The sequence below is a fragment of the Salvelinus namaycush genome, chromosome 12 (genome assembly GCF_016432855.1).
Source record: "Salvelinus namaycush isolate Seneca chromosome 12, SaNama_1.0, whole genome shotgun sequence".
NCBI lineage: Eukaryota > Metazoa > Chordata > Actinopteri > Salmoniformes > Salmonidae > Salvelinus > Salvelinus namaycush.
This window is the reverse complement of record NC_052318.1, coordinates 10,278,558-10,292,204: the sequence shown is the minus strand read 5'-3', so window position 1 is coordinate 10,292,204 and position 13,647 is coordinate 10,278,558. Positions and strand designations below refer to the sequence as shown.

At 39.6% G+C, this 13,647-nt stretch overlaps 1 protein-coding gene across 3 annotated transcripts in view; it reads left to right on the top strand.

Annotated features, from left to right (window-relative positions):
- LOC120056878 (septin-8-A) overlaps positions 1 to 13,647 on the top strand; it is a 42,964-nt gene that overhangs the window by 5,808 nt on the left and 23,509 nt on the right. For all 3 annotated transcript variants that reach the window (XM_039005135.1, XM_039005137.1, XM_039005136.1), the window contains exons 2-4: positions 4,048 to 4,162; positions 4,461 to 4,656; positions 5,518 to 5,704. In XM_039005135.1, the coding sequence (XP_038861063.1) occupies positions 4,048 to 4,162; positions 4,461 to 4,656; positions 5,518 to 5,704 (498 nt within the window). The remainder of the gene's footprint in view (positions 1 to 4,047; positions 4,163 to 4,460; positions 4,657 to 5,517; positions 5,705 to 13,647) is intronic.

Sequence of the window (13,647 nt, the reverse complement as noted above, 5' to 3'; positions counted from 1 at the left end):
AGTAGTAGTAGTGACGGTAGTAGTGACAGTAGTAGTAATAGTATTATTGACAACAGTAGTAGTAGTAGTAGTAGTATTGACAGCAGTAGTAGTAGTATTGACAGCAGTAGTAGTAGTATTGGCAGTAGTAGTAGTGACAGCGGTAGTAGTAGTAGTGACAGCGGTAGTAGTAGTAGTGACAGCGGTAGTATTAGTAGTGACCGCGGTAGTATTGACAGCAGTAGTAGTATTGACAGCAGTAGTAGTATTGACAGCAGTAGTAGTATTGACAGTAGTAGTAGTTTCAGCAGTAGTAGCAGTTTCAGCAGTAGTAGCAGTTTCAGCAGTAGTAGCAGTTTCAGTAGTAGTAGCAGTTTCAGCAGCAGTAGTAGTAGTATTTGTAGTAGTGGCAGCAGCAGTAGTAGTATTTGTAGTAGTGGCGGCAGCAGCAGTAGTAGTAAATGTATGTTGATGCTAATATGATGTACAATATTCCATATGATAACAGCGTAATAATTAATATGCCTTATACAAAAAAAAATAACAGTTTCACTAATTAATGTTCATTAAGTTAATAATTATGACACACCCCTCACTATTGTCATTAGTTGCACTGTTTGTCTACATAACCTGGTTCTGGTATTCATGACATTACCCTGAGGAAGGCACAGTGATGCCGAAACGTTGGTAAATATCCATTAAATTGCTGGGAGTTTATACGGAGTGTGCGACTTTCTTTATTTTGATAGTTTATTCGCCGTTAGTCAGCACCTCCACACAAACTATTTTTTCTGGGTGTGCACCAGCTCATGTTTTTTTTTAAACTACTACTACTGCCGCTACTACTACTAGTGCTACTACCGTCACTACTGCTGTCACTACTACTACTGTTGTCACTACCACCACTACTACTACTACTGTCACTCCAGCTGTTGTCACTCCAGCTACAACTACTTCTACTACCACTGTCAATACTACAACTACTACTACTGTCACAACTACTACTACTGTCACAACTACCAGTGCTGCTACTACTAGTGATGCTACCGTCACTACTACCGTCACTACTACCGTCACTACTACCGTCACTACTACTACTGCTGCTGCCACTACTACTACTACTACTGCCAGTACTACTACTACTGCCACTACTACTACTACTACTGCTAGTAGTAGTGACAGTAGTAGTAGTAGTGACAGCAGTAGTAGTGGCAGAAAGTAGTAGTGACAGCAGCAGCAGTAGTAGTGACAGCAGCAGCAGTAGTAGTAGTGACAGCAGCAGTAGTAGTAAAGACAGTAGTAGCAGTAGCAACACTAGTAGTATTAGTAGTGACAGTTTGTATGATGGCAATTTGCATATACTCCAGAATGTTATGAAGAGTGATCAGATGAATTGCAAAGTCCCTCTTTGCCATGCAAATGAACTGAATCCCCCAAAAACATTTCCACTGCATTTCAGCCCTGCCACAAAAGGACCAGCTGACATCATGTCAGTGATTCTCTCGTTAACACAGGTGTGAGTGGTGACGAGAACAAGGCTGTTCACTCTGTCATGCTGATTGAGTTCGTATAACAGACTGGAAGCTTCAAAAGGAGGGTGGTGTTTGGAATCATTGTTCTTCCTCTGTGTACCATGGTTACCTGCAAGGAAACACGTGCTGCCATCATTGCTTTGCACAAAAAGGGCTTCACAGGCAAGGATATTGCTGCCAGTAAGATTGCACCTAAATCAACCATTTATCGGATCATCAAGAACTTCAAGGAGAGCGGTTCAAATGTTGTGAAGAAGGCTTCAGGGTGCCCAAGAAAGTCCAGCAAGCGCCAGGACCGTCTCCTAAAGTTGATTCAGCTGCGGGATCGGGGCACAACCAGTACAGAGCTTGCTCAGGAATGGCAGCAGGCAGGTGTGAGTGCATCTGCACGCACAGGGAGGTGAAGACTTTTGGAGGATGGTCTGGCGTCAAGAAGGGCAGCAAAGAAGCCACTTCTCTCCAGGAAAAACATCAGGGACAGACTGATATTCTGCAAAAGGTACAGGGATTGGACTGCTGAGGACTGGGGTAAAGCCATTTTCTCTGATGAATCCCTTTTCCGATTGTTTGGGACATCCAGAAAAAAGCTTGTCCGGAGAAGACAAGGTGAGCGCTACCATCAGTCCTGTGTCATGCCAACAGTAAAGCATCCTGAGACCATTCATGTGTGGGGTTGCTTCTCAGCCAAGGGAGTGGGCTCACTCACAATTCTGCCTAAGAACACAGTCATGAATAAAGAATGGTACCAACACATCCTCCGAGAGCAACATCTCCCAACCATCCAGGAACATTTTGGTGACGAACAATGCCTTTTCCAGCATGATGGAGCACCTTGCATAGTAACATCTGTAACATCTGACAAAAATATCTAAAGACACTGAAGCAGCAAACTTTGTGATAATTAATATTAGTGTCATTCTCAAAACTTTTGGCCACGACTATAGAATTAGTAGTAGTAGTGACAGTGGCTGGAGTGACAGTAGTTAGTAGTGGTATTGATAGTAGTAGAATTAGTAGTAGTAGTGACAGTGGCTGGAGTGACAGTAGTTAGTAGTAGTAGTGACCGTAGTAGTGACAGTAAATGTCGTGGTAGGAGCTGCAATAGTATTGGTCGTAGTAGTAGTGACTGTAGTAGTAGTGACTGTAGATGTAGTGGTAGTAGCATTGGTGGTGGTAGTGACAGTAGTAGTGATATTGATAGTAGTAGTGACAGTAGTAGTGACAGTGGCTGTAGCATTAGTAGCTGCAAAAGTATTAGTGATGGTTGTTGTAGCAGTGGTGGTGGTAGTAGTAGAGGTGATGGTAGCAGTAGTAGTAGTAGCGGCAATAGTAGTAGTAGTGATGGTGGTAGTAGTAGCAGCAGCAATAGTAGTGATGGTGGTAGTAGTAGTGATGGTGTTGCTGATGGGGTATGTCGTTTCAGTTCACTGAAGCAGAGAGACTTCAGCTGGGGATGGAAATGAGTTTTTCAGGCCTACTCTACTGGAGGTCTCTGTCAGTCTGTCTGGTTCAAAGATCCAGGTTTTGCCCTTTTTTCAGTTCTTTGTAATTTGTGTAATATATTCTCACAGATGAAGCAAGGGACTGTACAAAGTTTCCCATAAAGGAACATTTACATTTTTTGGCACTGTTTACGCTCAGCTATTTCTCTGTGATCCAGTGATTTACATGGGAAGTGTTGTTTTCTTACCTACAGACTTTTTTTTAAACAGAGGCTCATTCCTCTTATACTTTGTACTCCTATACTGACCTCTGTCCTTTACTATGTAGCAAGGATGGATGCCTCTGTCTCAGCTTTTCTGACGTAATTCAATCAGAGTTCATATCTGGGGAGTTTGTGTCCACGTCCTCAGTTTTGCACGATCCTTGATATGACACACTGGGGCAGGTTTTGTGTGTGCATTTCTTTTGTGGTCCTCAGTCGATTCTAGTTACACGTTGGCCTGCCTGCCTGCACCGCTCAGCTCTCAGGCTGTGTCCGGTGACATCAGCTCCCAAATATGCAGCCTTAGTGGGAAAGGCTAAGCCAGACATGCTGGGATGGACCCATTGATCTCAAGGTGCTATCCATCTGAGATGAGCAAGATGAGGGACTACATTATTGCTTCCCCACAAATCACCCATAATTAGAGATGTGCTGTTCACATGAGAGTAGCAGGCTAACTTCCTTTGCGGGGGACAGATTTCTTTGGTATGACCTCAATTAATCCGAAGTCATTTGACTGTTGGAATCTCTGGTGCCTGTTATCAGTGCAGAGATGTCAGCTCCTGTTTTGAAGGATTTTTCCACCAACCTCAGCTCCTCGGCCAGAGGGCTCATCTCGTAATTGAAGGCACATTATGACGAGCTACATGTCTGTAGAATTAATTATAAGAACATTTCATATGCACAGGGAAACAGTTTAGCGTTGCAGTAGTATTCCATAATCCTTAAGTCCTCGATTCAGTACAACCGTCCATTTACTCTGTGTTTTCCCCTCGCGTATCTCCAGCTTTGCCGTCATTTTTGATTTGTTTAATCGTGTATTTTTTTCAGAATGAAGAAAAGCGTAATCTCAGTTTGGGTGGCCATGTTGGTTTTGACAGCCTTCCCGATCAGTTGGTCAGTAAATCAGTGACACAGGGTTTCTGCTTCAATATCCTCTGTGTAGGTGAGTATCGAACCACATGGTAGTACACTAACAGTAACACTGTGTGTCTCACGGGCTGTATCCCAAATGGCACCGTATTTCCTACTATATGTAGTGCACTACCTATAGGGCTTTGGTCAAAGGTAATTCACTATGTAGGGGATAGGGTGCCATTTGGTATGCTGCCAGGGTTGTTTCTGCCCTTGACTCAAAAGAGAACAAATGACTGTGCTGCTGTGAAGAGGCTGTAATCAGAATGTCCCTCCTGAGAGTTACTGAGACCTAACAACGCTTTTCTCTTTTCTCTCATGCTTTCTAGGGGAAACGGGTATTGGCAAGTCGACGTTAATGAATACGCTTTTTAACACAATGTTTGAGAATGAGGAGGCCAGCCACTACCAGAATGGCGTGTGTATGCGGCCCAGAACATATGACCTTCAGGAGAGCAACGTCCACCTCAAGCTGACTATTGTGGACACTGTGGGGTTTGGGGACCAGATCAACAAAGAGGAGAGGTAAGCAACTGATGCTGAGAATCAGATATTCAGCTGATAAATAGTTGGAAGTATTGAGTCTCTTTTATCATGTGCATACTCTCCCAGTGCATGATAATATGCCATCTTTTGGAGTAAATTGCTTACATTGCCTGGAATGTAGACAAGACGAGCACAGTTAAACTGTAATTTTGAGGACTTGATCTCCCCCCTGAATGGAGGGGGGTGTAGAACGATGATGAGGAGGACATTCTTGGTTTGAACAACAGCTGTCCCCACTGAGTGTTTGTGTAACCTCCGCAGCAAGAGGGCTCACACACCTCCTGAATGATACAGTGGGAGGAACACGCCGTAACTCATCGTGTTTGGGAAAATACTGCTGCAGCGATGCATCCCAAACAGCCTTTTTAAAGGTCATCAATGATGCATTCTGGGAAAATAGCTCAGAGATGTAAAGAGGGGAAGGTTAAACATTGTACATATGTTCTTGGAAAGCCTCCATATTACTTACCTTCTCTCCAAGCTACAGTATAATGATGGACACAGGGATGGCTAATACTTTAGGTTTTTGATTTCATCTGATTTCCAGGGTTGATCAGTGACTTTCTATGTTATTTGTCTCACTTCATCTGTAGAATGCTAGACTAAACACACTGGCATATTAAATGTTCACCTCTGTGACCTCTTAAGTATTTACAATTTGTGATACTTGATAGTGTAAGGTCAGATTAACCTGAGTAGATGCAGGTTATTTCTGTACACACACAGGCATCTGATATCCCCACTGGCAACTTTGAAAGAAACAATGAATGAACATGAGATACTGGGACCAAAATGTCAACCCAATAACCACTTAGTAAAACATTTATTTTATTTTTTCAGTTATAAACCGATAGTGGACTATATCGACACACAGTTTGAAAACTACCTCCAGGAAGAGCTGAAAATCAAGCGCTCCCTCTTCAACTACCACGACGGGAGGGTCCACATCTGTCTGTACTTCATTGCTCCCACAGGGCATTCGCTGAAGTCTTTGGATTTAGTTACCATGAAGAAACTGGACAGCAAGGTAAAGGATCACTACCACCAATGCCTTGTGGGCAAAAAACAGACACCATCCTATTGTTTGACTTGTATAGATGCTGAAATCCTTTGACTGGTGTGGATTTCTCACAGTGGAATAGCTAGCTCTTCATGTTGGGGTGGGGACCAGCTGACAGACATTCAAGATCACATGTTATTGGATGGTTCAGGTTCATATCGTTCCCTATTATATTTGCCAGACTGCTTAAGCAAGTATGTTTGTTGTAACTTACGCCTATGAAGATCATTGTATTTCATGTGAATAACTGAGTATTGGGCAGCAGATCCATAGTTTAGGATAATTTTGATTTAATTTAGCTTTTACGTTGTTAAAATAGGCCTACCATTTATTTTTTTCCAAAAATATACACTCACTCAAGTAATCTAATACTAACCTCCGTTTGGATATTTGATTAATCGATTAACCGTACCCATCCCTAAAATTGACTGTGGTCTATTGGAAACACATGAATGATCATTGCCTCAATTAGTGATCTGGTGCAATGAATCTTGTCACTTTTGCAGTTTAAGCATGAACGAGGGTGAGGGAAAGAGAATGTCACTAGTAGTGCAGTCAAGTTTTATTGACCCCAAAGAGGGCGGGTGAAATCTGTGAAATACTCCGGCTGACACTTGACAAACCTGACAATACATCCAGTACTCCAACTCCTATTACGACCCTACCAAGCTCATATATCAGGCCAGTTGTATGGCCTATAAAGCTGTTCTAGGAATGGTGGAGAGGAAATGCCAGGCTTGTTTGTGTCTAGAAATGCGATGACTCATATCAAACAGATGGTATGGTTATGATAGGGTTGGGCGTTATCCAGATTTTCATACCGTCATACTGAGTGTACAAAACATTAGGGACACATTGTAGTTGTCATACTTCCAAAATCACATTGTTGTCACGTCTTCCTTGGAGGTCTGGAGAATTTAGCAACACCATTTTGAATAGTCCGCTTGGAGCAGATGTTACATTTTAAGAACCCTCCCCCCATACGCCCGTTGAATGGTTATTTTTTATTTTATTATTTATTTGTATTATGAACAAAGCAAATACAACAATATACAAACATGTACATAAACCTAACAGACGGGTATTGCATATCAAATACATTTTCATTTTGTCAAAGTTTTATGGTACGTATTGCTTTTTTGTTTTTACACTTACTGATAGAAATGATCTTAAATAATGTGAAGAGAGGTTTGTTCTCTGCCCACTTCATTTTATGGATAACTAATCTGCCAGGAAAAATAAACAAATGAACAATGAAAGTTAAATAATTTGGATCAAAATAAACATAATATCAGAGTCTCTCAAATTAACATTAATAGTCGTTTCTTTTAATATATAATCTTCTAACTCACGCCAATCATCTGACATAAGAACAGTCCCAAAATAAATGGTCAAGAGTTTCTGGGTCACAAGCACAAAATACAAATTTGTTATCAATAGCTATTTAGAATCTGTGTATAATAAAGGTCTTTACAGGGTAGATTCTATGAATGAGTTTGTATGATACTTCTTTCACCTTATTAGATATACAATATTTACCAGATAACAACAAGGCTGCATTCCAGTTCACTTGTCCTAGGGCTGCATTCCAGTTCACTTGTCCTAGGGCTGCATTCCAGTTCACTTGTCCTAGGGCTGCATTCCAGTTCACTTGTCCTAGGGCTGCATTCCAGTTCACTTGTCCTAGGGCTGCATTCCAGTTCACTTGTCCTAGGGCTGCATTCCAGTTCACTTGTCCTAGGGCTGCATTCCAGTACATTTTAGCAGAGGGAATAGCAACATTTTGACAGTTTCTTATATACGTGTTATTACATTTATAGGTCAAAATGTAAATTCCTTCTAGCTGTATTGAGGCTACAAAATCCTCAACAGTTGCGCTTTGAGTACCGTTATATTCTCCTAAAAGAAGAATAGCACCTTTTAGGGACAGCTCTAACAACAATTTGATACTCCTCAGGAGTGAATGTAACGTTGTGTGTTCTCATGAGTTCTGGATAATCATATAGTTGTCCATCATTATTCAATAATTGTTTATCCCAGATAATGCTGTTGTCAAACCAGTTCTGGAAAAATATAGACTTGTTTTTGTATTTTATGTCTTTATTATTCCAGATTGTTTATCTATGTGGGGAAAAATTATGTTTGTACTTGAGGTTCCAAGTTAGAAATCAAATGTTATTGGTCACATACATACATGTGTTTAGCAGATGTTAATGCTTGTGAAGAACTTGTTTATGAAAGTTAGCAAGCTTAATAGGGATCTTACCCACATCAAAGTTGCATTTGAGTAAGAATTCTAGACCACCAATCTGTTGGAATGTTCATTTAGGGATTATATTCCAAATGCAATCCTTATTTCTTAAATAGTTTTGTATCCACTTGATCTTAAAGATTATATTAGAGGTTTTAAAATCCAGAGCATTCAACCCTCCCTCACTTTGGTTGCTACATATTACCGCTTTTCTTAAATAGTGAGGTTTATTCCTCCATATGAAGTTAAATAATTTGGTATCAACCATTTTAGTTACATCCAAGGGAGGTATACATTTATCTGGACAGACCTTCAGATTTTGACAAAAGTACATGTCCAGATAAAGAAAGATCTCTTAATAACCAGGAGTAAAATCTCTTTCCAATTTTCTCTACAATAGGAGAGACATTTAAGTTGGCCCCTTTCTGATCTTTGCTAACTTTAATACCAAAATATGTGATCACATCTTTTATAGGGATATTACATACTGAGTTTAAGTCACATCTTTTCAACGCAAATTATTCACATTTCCTAATATTCAGAGATAAACCAGATTTGAAAATATTGACCAAAACCAAAAAATCAAAGAGTCTCAAAAATAAAATAATGTTCAACTGTATCAAAAGCCTTGTAAACTTTTACACATAAAATAAAGCTATCTTCCATTGTGTTCTCATTGTAGTCTATCAAGTCCAATACTAGTAGAATATTATTACCTATATGTCTGCCCTTCATAAAACCAGACTGGGTATCATCAATGATTTGGTCAAGACCTTTTTTAAGTCTTATTGCAAAGATGGATGCAAGTAGCTTTCCATCATTGTTCATTAATGTGATTGGTCTCCAATTTTCTAACATCATAGGATCTTTGTTTGGTGTGGGTATTACAGAAATGAGGCCTTGTGTCATAGAAACAGGCAGCAACCCTAAATCAATTGCCTCCTTAAAAATATTAAATATAAATTCAACAATGTCCTCCTGAAAATATTTATAGATTTCACTAAATGCCATCATTCCCTGGAGATTTGCTCGCTTAACTTGCTGATACATTTTTTTATTTCATGAATAGAAATAAATTCATCACAAGACTTTTGGAAGTCTTCATCTATTAATTTTAAATAGTCTTTGACATAGTCTAGAAAGGCAGATATGTCACTAGTAGGACAGGCGAAAAGATGACCATAGAATTTTGAAACATATTTTGAAATATATCTTTGGGGTTTTCATTTTCTTTGCCATCTATATTGAGCTGATGAATAGAGGTAAATTCAGATTATTTTTTTTCTCTCTCTAAATTGCTAAAGTATTTAGTTTTTTTTCACCTTCCTCCAACCATCTCCTTGATCTTACAAATGGCCCTTTTACGCTCTCTTCAAACATTCGGTCCATTTCTAGTTGTAAAGAAAATAACTGACCCTTTCCTTCTTCACCAAGGTCCTCCATAAAGATTAGAGAAAATATTTCAAACATCATAAGTTTCTTCCCTCAATCTTTTAAGTTCAGCAATTTCTTTACCTCTCTTCATGGCTGTTTGTCTTATTTCATACTTCATTAACTCCCAGTATTTCCCATGAGACTTAAATAGTTGGGCTTTCCTCCAATTGTCTTGTATAATATCTTTGGCATCCATCTTGAAATGATCATCTTCCAACAGTCTACTATTGAGTTTCCTATAACTCTGATTCAGTTTAACTTCAGATCCATTCATATTTAAAGATAACAATATAACTTTATGATCAGTAACAATTGATGGTTCAATTGATACCTTGACTACAGAATTATCTAATGAATTATAAATCAACCAGAAGTCAATTCTTGACTGTCTGGACATGTCCTTGTTACTCCAAGTGAAGTCCTTTTATCAGGATATTTAGAGGGTGGTATGTGTTCGTCACTGTTTTCCAACCGGGTAGGACACATTTTGTATAAAGTTGTTTTGTATGCTAGCTAGTTTTCACATTGGAGGAAAAATTGTATTCTGTTTTGCCAGAAGTGTGCTTTATACACAACATCGAATCAATGAAGGCATTATAACTCCTCTGCTTGAACACTCTATTAAAGAAAATATACATTTTGTTGTGTCTAGCTACAGGCTATGGTACAAGTTTAGTGTATTAAGTGTGGCCGACAGTCTGCGATTTATTGAAAGTGGAGAAATCAATGGTAATAGTAGTTCTCTGAAGTCAATAATCGAGGATCAGGTTCGTGTTCTGAACTCTCAAGGAATTGCCGCCGTTTTCACTGATCAAAGTGAGATGGACGAGAAAATTGCAAAGGGTGAATACACGATTGTCTTCCGGACTCCTGAAACTTTTGATGGCTCAGAGAAATGGTGAGGCCTACTTCAAGCGTCATTGATCCGCGGGCGTCTCATTGGAATGTGTGTCGATGTGGTTCAATGGTGAGTTATTTGTGTGGAACTATAATGTGTTGAGCATCTTTTTTGGCTAAGTTGCCTAAAACTGTCTTATCGGGAGAGAGAGGAGGGGTGATGGAGGTGCAGCTATGTGGGGAGAGCAGGAGAAGGGGATGTGGGTTGGGGTGGGAGACATGCCATGTGTTTTTATTACCATGTGGTGTATGTGTGTTAGAGGTCGACCAATAATGTTTTTTCAACGCCGATACCGATTTATTGGAGGACCCCAAAAAAAGCCGATACCGATTAATCGGCTTTTTTATATTTTTTATTTATTTTAAATTTGATTTATTTGTAATAATGACAATTACAACAATACTGAATGAACACTTATTTTAACTTAATATAATACATCAATGTAGCCTCAAATAAATAATGAAACATGTTCAATTTGGTTTAAATAATGCAAAAACAAAGTTTTGGAGAAGAAAGTAAAAGTGCAATATGTGCCATGTAAGAAAGCTAACGTTTCAGTTCCTTGCTCAGAACATGAGAACATATGAAAGCTGGTGGTTCCTTTTAACATGAGTCTTCAATATTCCCAGGTAAGAAGTTTTAGGTTGTAGTTATTATAGGAATTATAGGACTATTTCTCTCTATACGATTTGTATATCATATACCTTTGACTATTGGATGTTCTTATAGGCACTTTAGTATTGCCAGTGTAACAGTATAGCTTCCCTCCTCTCCGCTACCTGGGCTCGAACCAGGAACACATCGACAACAGCCATCCTCGAAGCAGCGTTACCCACACAGAGCAAGGGGAATAACTACTCCAAGTCTCAGAGCGAGTGACGTTTGAAACGCTATTAGCGCACACCCCGCTAACTAGCTAGCCATTTCACATCGGTTACACCAGCCTAATCTCGGGAGTTGATAGGCTTGAAGTCATAAACAGCGCAATGCTTGAATCATTGCGAAGAGCTGCTGGCAAAACGCACGAAAGTGCTGGTGAATGAATGCTTACGAGCCTGCTGGTGCCTACTATCGCTCAGTCAGACTGCTCTATCAAATCATAGACTTAATTATAACATAATAGCACACAGAAATAAGAGCCTTAGGTCATTAATATGGTCGAATCCGGAAACTATCATCTCGAAAACAAAAACGTTTATTCTTTCAGTGAAATACGGAACCGTTACGTATTTTATCTAACGGGTGGCATCCATAAGTCTAAATATTCCTGTTACATTGCACAACCTTCAATGTTATGTCATAATTACGTAAAATTCTGGCAAATTAGTTCGCAGCCAGGCGGCCCAAACTGTTGCATATACCCTGACTCTGCGTGCAATGAACGCAAGAGAATTGACACAATTTCACCTGGTTAATATTGCCTGCTAACCTGGATTTCTTTTAGCTGAATATGCAGGTTTAAAAATATATACTTTTGTGTATTGATTTTAAGAAAGGCATTGATGTTTATGGTTAGGTACAGTCGTGCAACGATTGTGCTTTTTTCGCAAATGCGCTTTTGTTAAATCATCCCCCGTTTGGCGTAGTTGGCTGTCTTTGTTAGGAAGAAATAGTCTTCACACAGTTCGCAACCAGCCAGACGGCCCAAACTCCTGCATATACCTTGACTCTGTTGCAAGAGAAGTGACACAATTTTCCTAGTTAAAAGAAATTCATGTTAGCAGGCAATATTAACTAAATTTGCAGGTTTAAAAATATATACTTGTGTATTGATTTTAAGAAAGGCATTGATGTTTATGGTTAGGTACACGTTGGAGCAACGACAGTCCTGTTTCGCGGATGCGCACCGCATCGATTATATGCAACGCAGGACACGCTAGATAAACTAGTAATATCATCAACCATGTGTAGTTAACTAGTGATTATGATTGATTGTTTTTTTTATAAGATAAGTTTAATGCTAGCTAGCAACTTACCTTGGCTTCTTACTGCATTCGCGTAACAGGCAGGCTCCTCGTGGAGTGCAATGTAAGGCAGGTGGTTAATGCGTTGGACTAGTTAACTGTAAGGTTGCAAGATTGAATCCCCGAGCTGACAAGGTAAAAATCTGTCGTTCTGCCCCTGAACAAGGCAGTTAACCCACCGTTCCTAGGCCGTCATTGAAAATAAGAATGTGTTCTTAACTGACTCGCCTAGTTAAATAAAGGTGTAAAGAAAAATTGGTGGCCAAAAATACCGATTTCCGATTGTTATGAACACTTGAAATCGGCCCTAATTAATCGGCCATTCCGATTAATCGGTCGACCTCTAATGTGTGTACATGTTAATTGCCCTTATATGATCTGAAATGCCCTGGGTTATTTGACTTGTAAAACGACTGTCTCATGTGTGAAACCTGCTAATTCTTTGATCAGTTGTGTTTCTGTGCATTTTAGTATGGATCAATAATGTTGGACCTTCTCTTAAAATAGCCCTCCTTTAAATGAACACACAGGCCATACTCTACCTTCAACATGACAATGTTGTCATTGAACAAGTATTATTTAGTCCTTTTGACAACTAATGGATATTGTCTTGTTTTTATCCCATTTCCTATAAGAGGGTAAGGCACAGGGGAAGGAGCTTGCTTTTCGGAACTGGTGGAGAATGGTTGGCGAGCTGCGGTCACTCCTACCAATTCCTGCATTGTGTTTCCAAGGCTACAATGAATAGCATAATGAAGCAGCTGGGCATGCAGCAATGTGTTGAGGTGGTGAACACTGGGCATGCAGCAATGTGTTGAGGTGGTGAACACTGGGCATGCAGCAATGTGTTGAGGTGGTGAACACTGGGCATGCAGCAATGTGTTGAGGTGGTGAACACTGGGCATGCAGCAATGTGTTGAGGTGGTGAACACTGGGCATGCAGCAATGTGTTGAGGGTGGTGAACAGTTGTTAGTGGAATTAAATAATTCCTCTAATGTACTCATTAATTAAATTCAATCTGTCTATTTATAAGAATTTGTAAGATACTTATTAACATAAAATAGACAGGATACAGTCTAATCAAAATTAGATAATAGTGTTTATTCTCGGAGCACGCTGCCATTTGATCATAAACACAGGTTTATATACAAGATATGACGTCATAGGTTACAGAATAGTCTCATTGTCCTGACAAATAGAAAACAGGTTCAAAAGTTCATTCCAACTTCACAGGGCACTCACATGACACATATATAATCATTTATCCTGAAGGCTCACTATAATTTATTACCACTTTAGCAGACAACTCAAGATAATGGAAGACCTAAAAAGTTTATCTAAACACCTCAGGGCTAAGTTGGG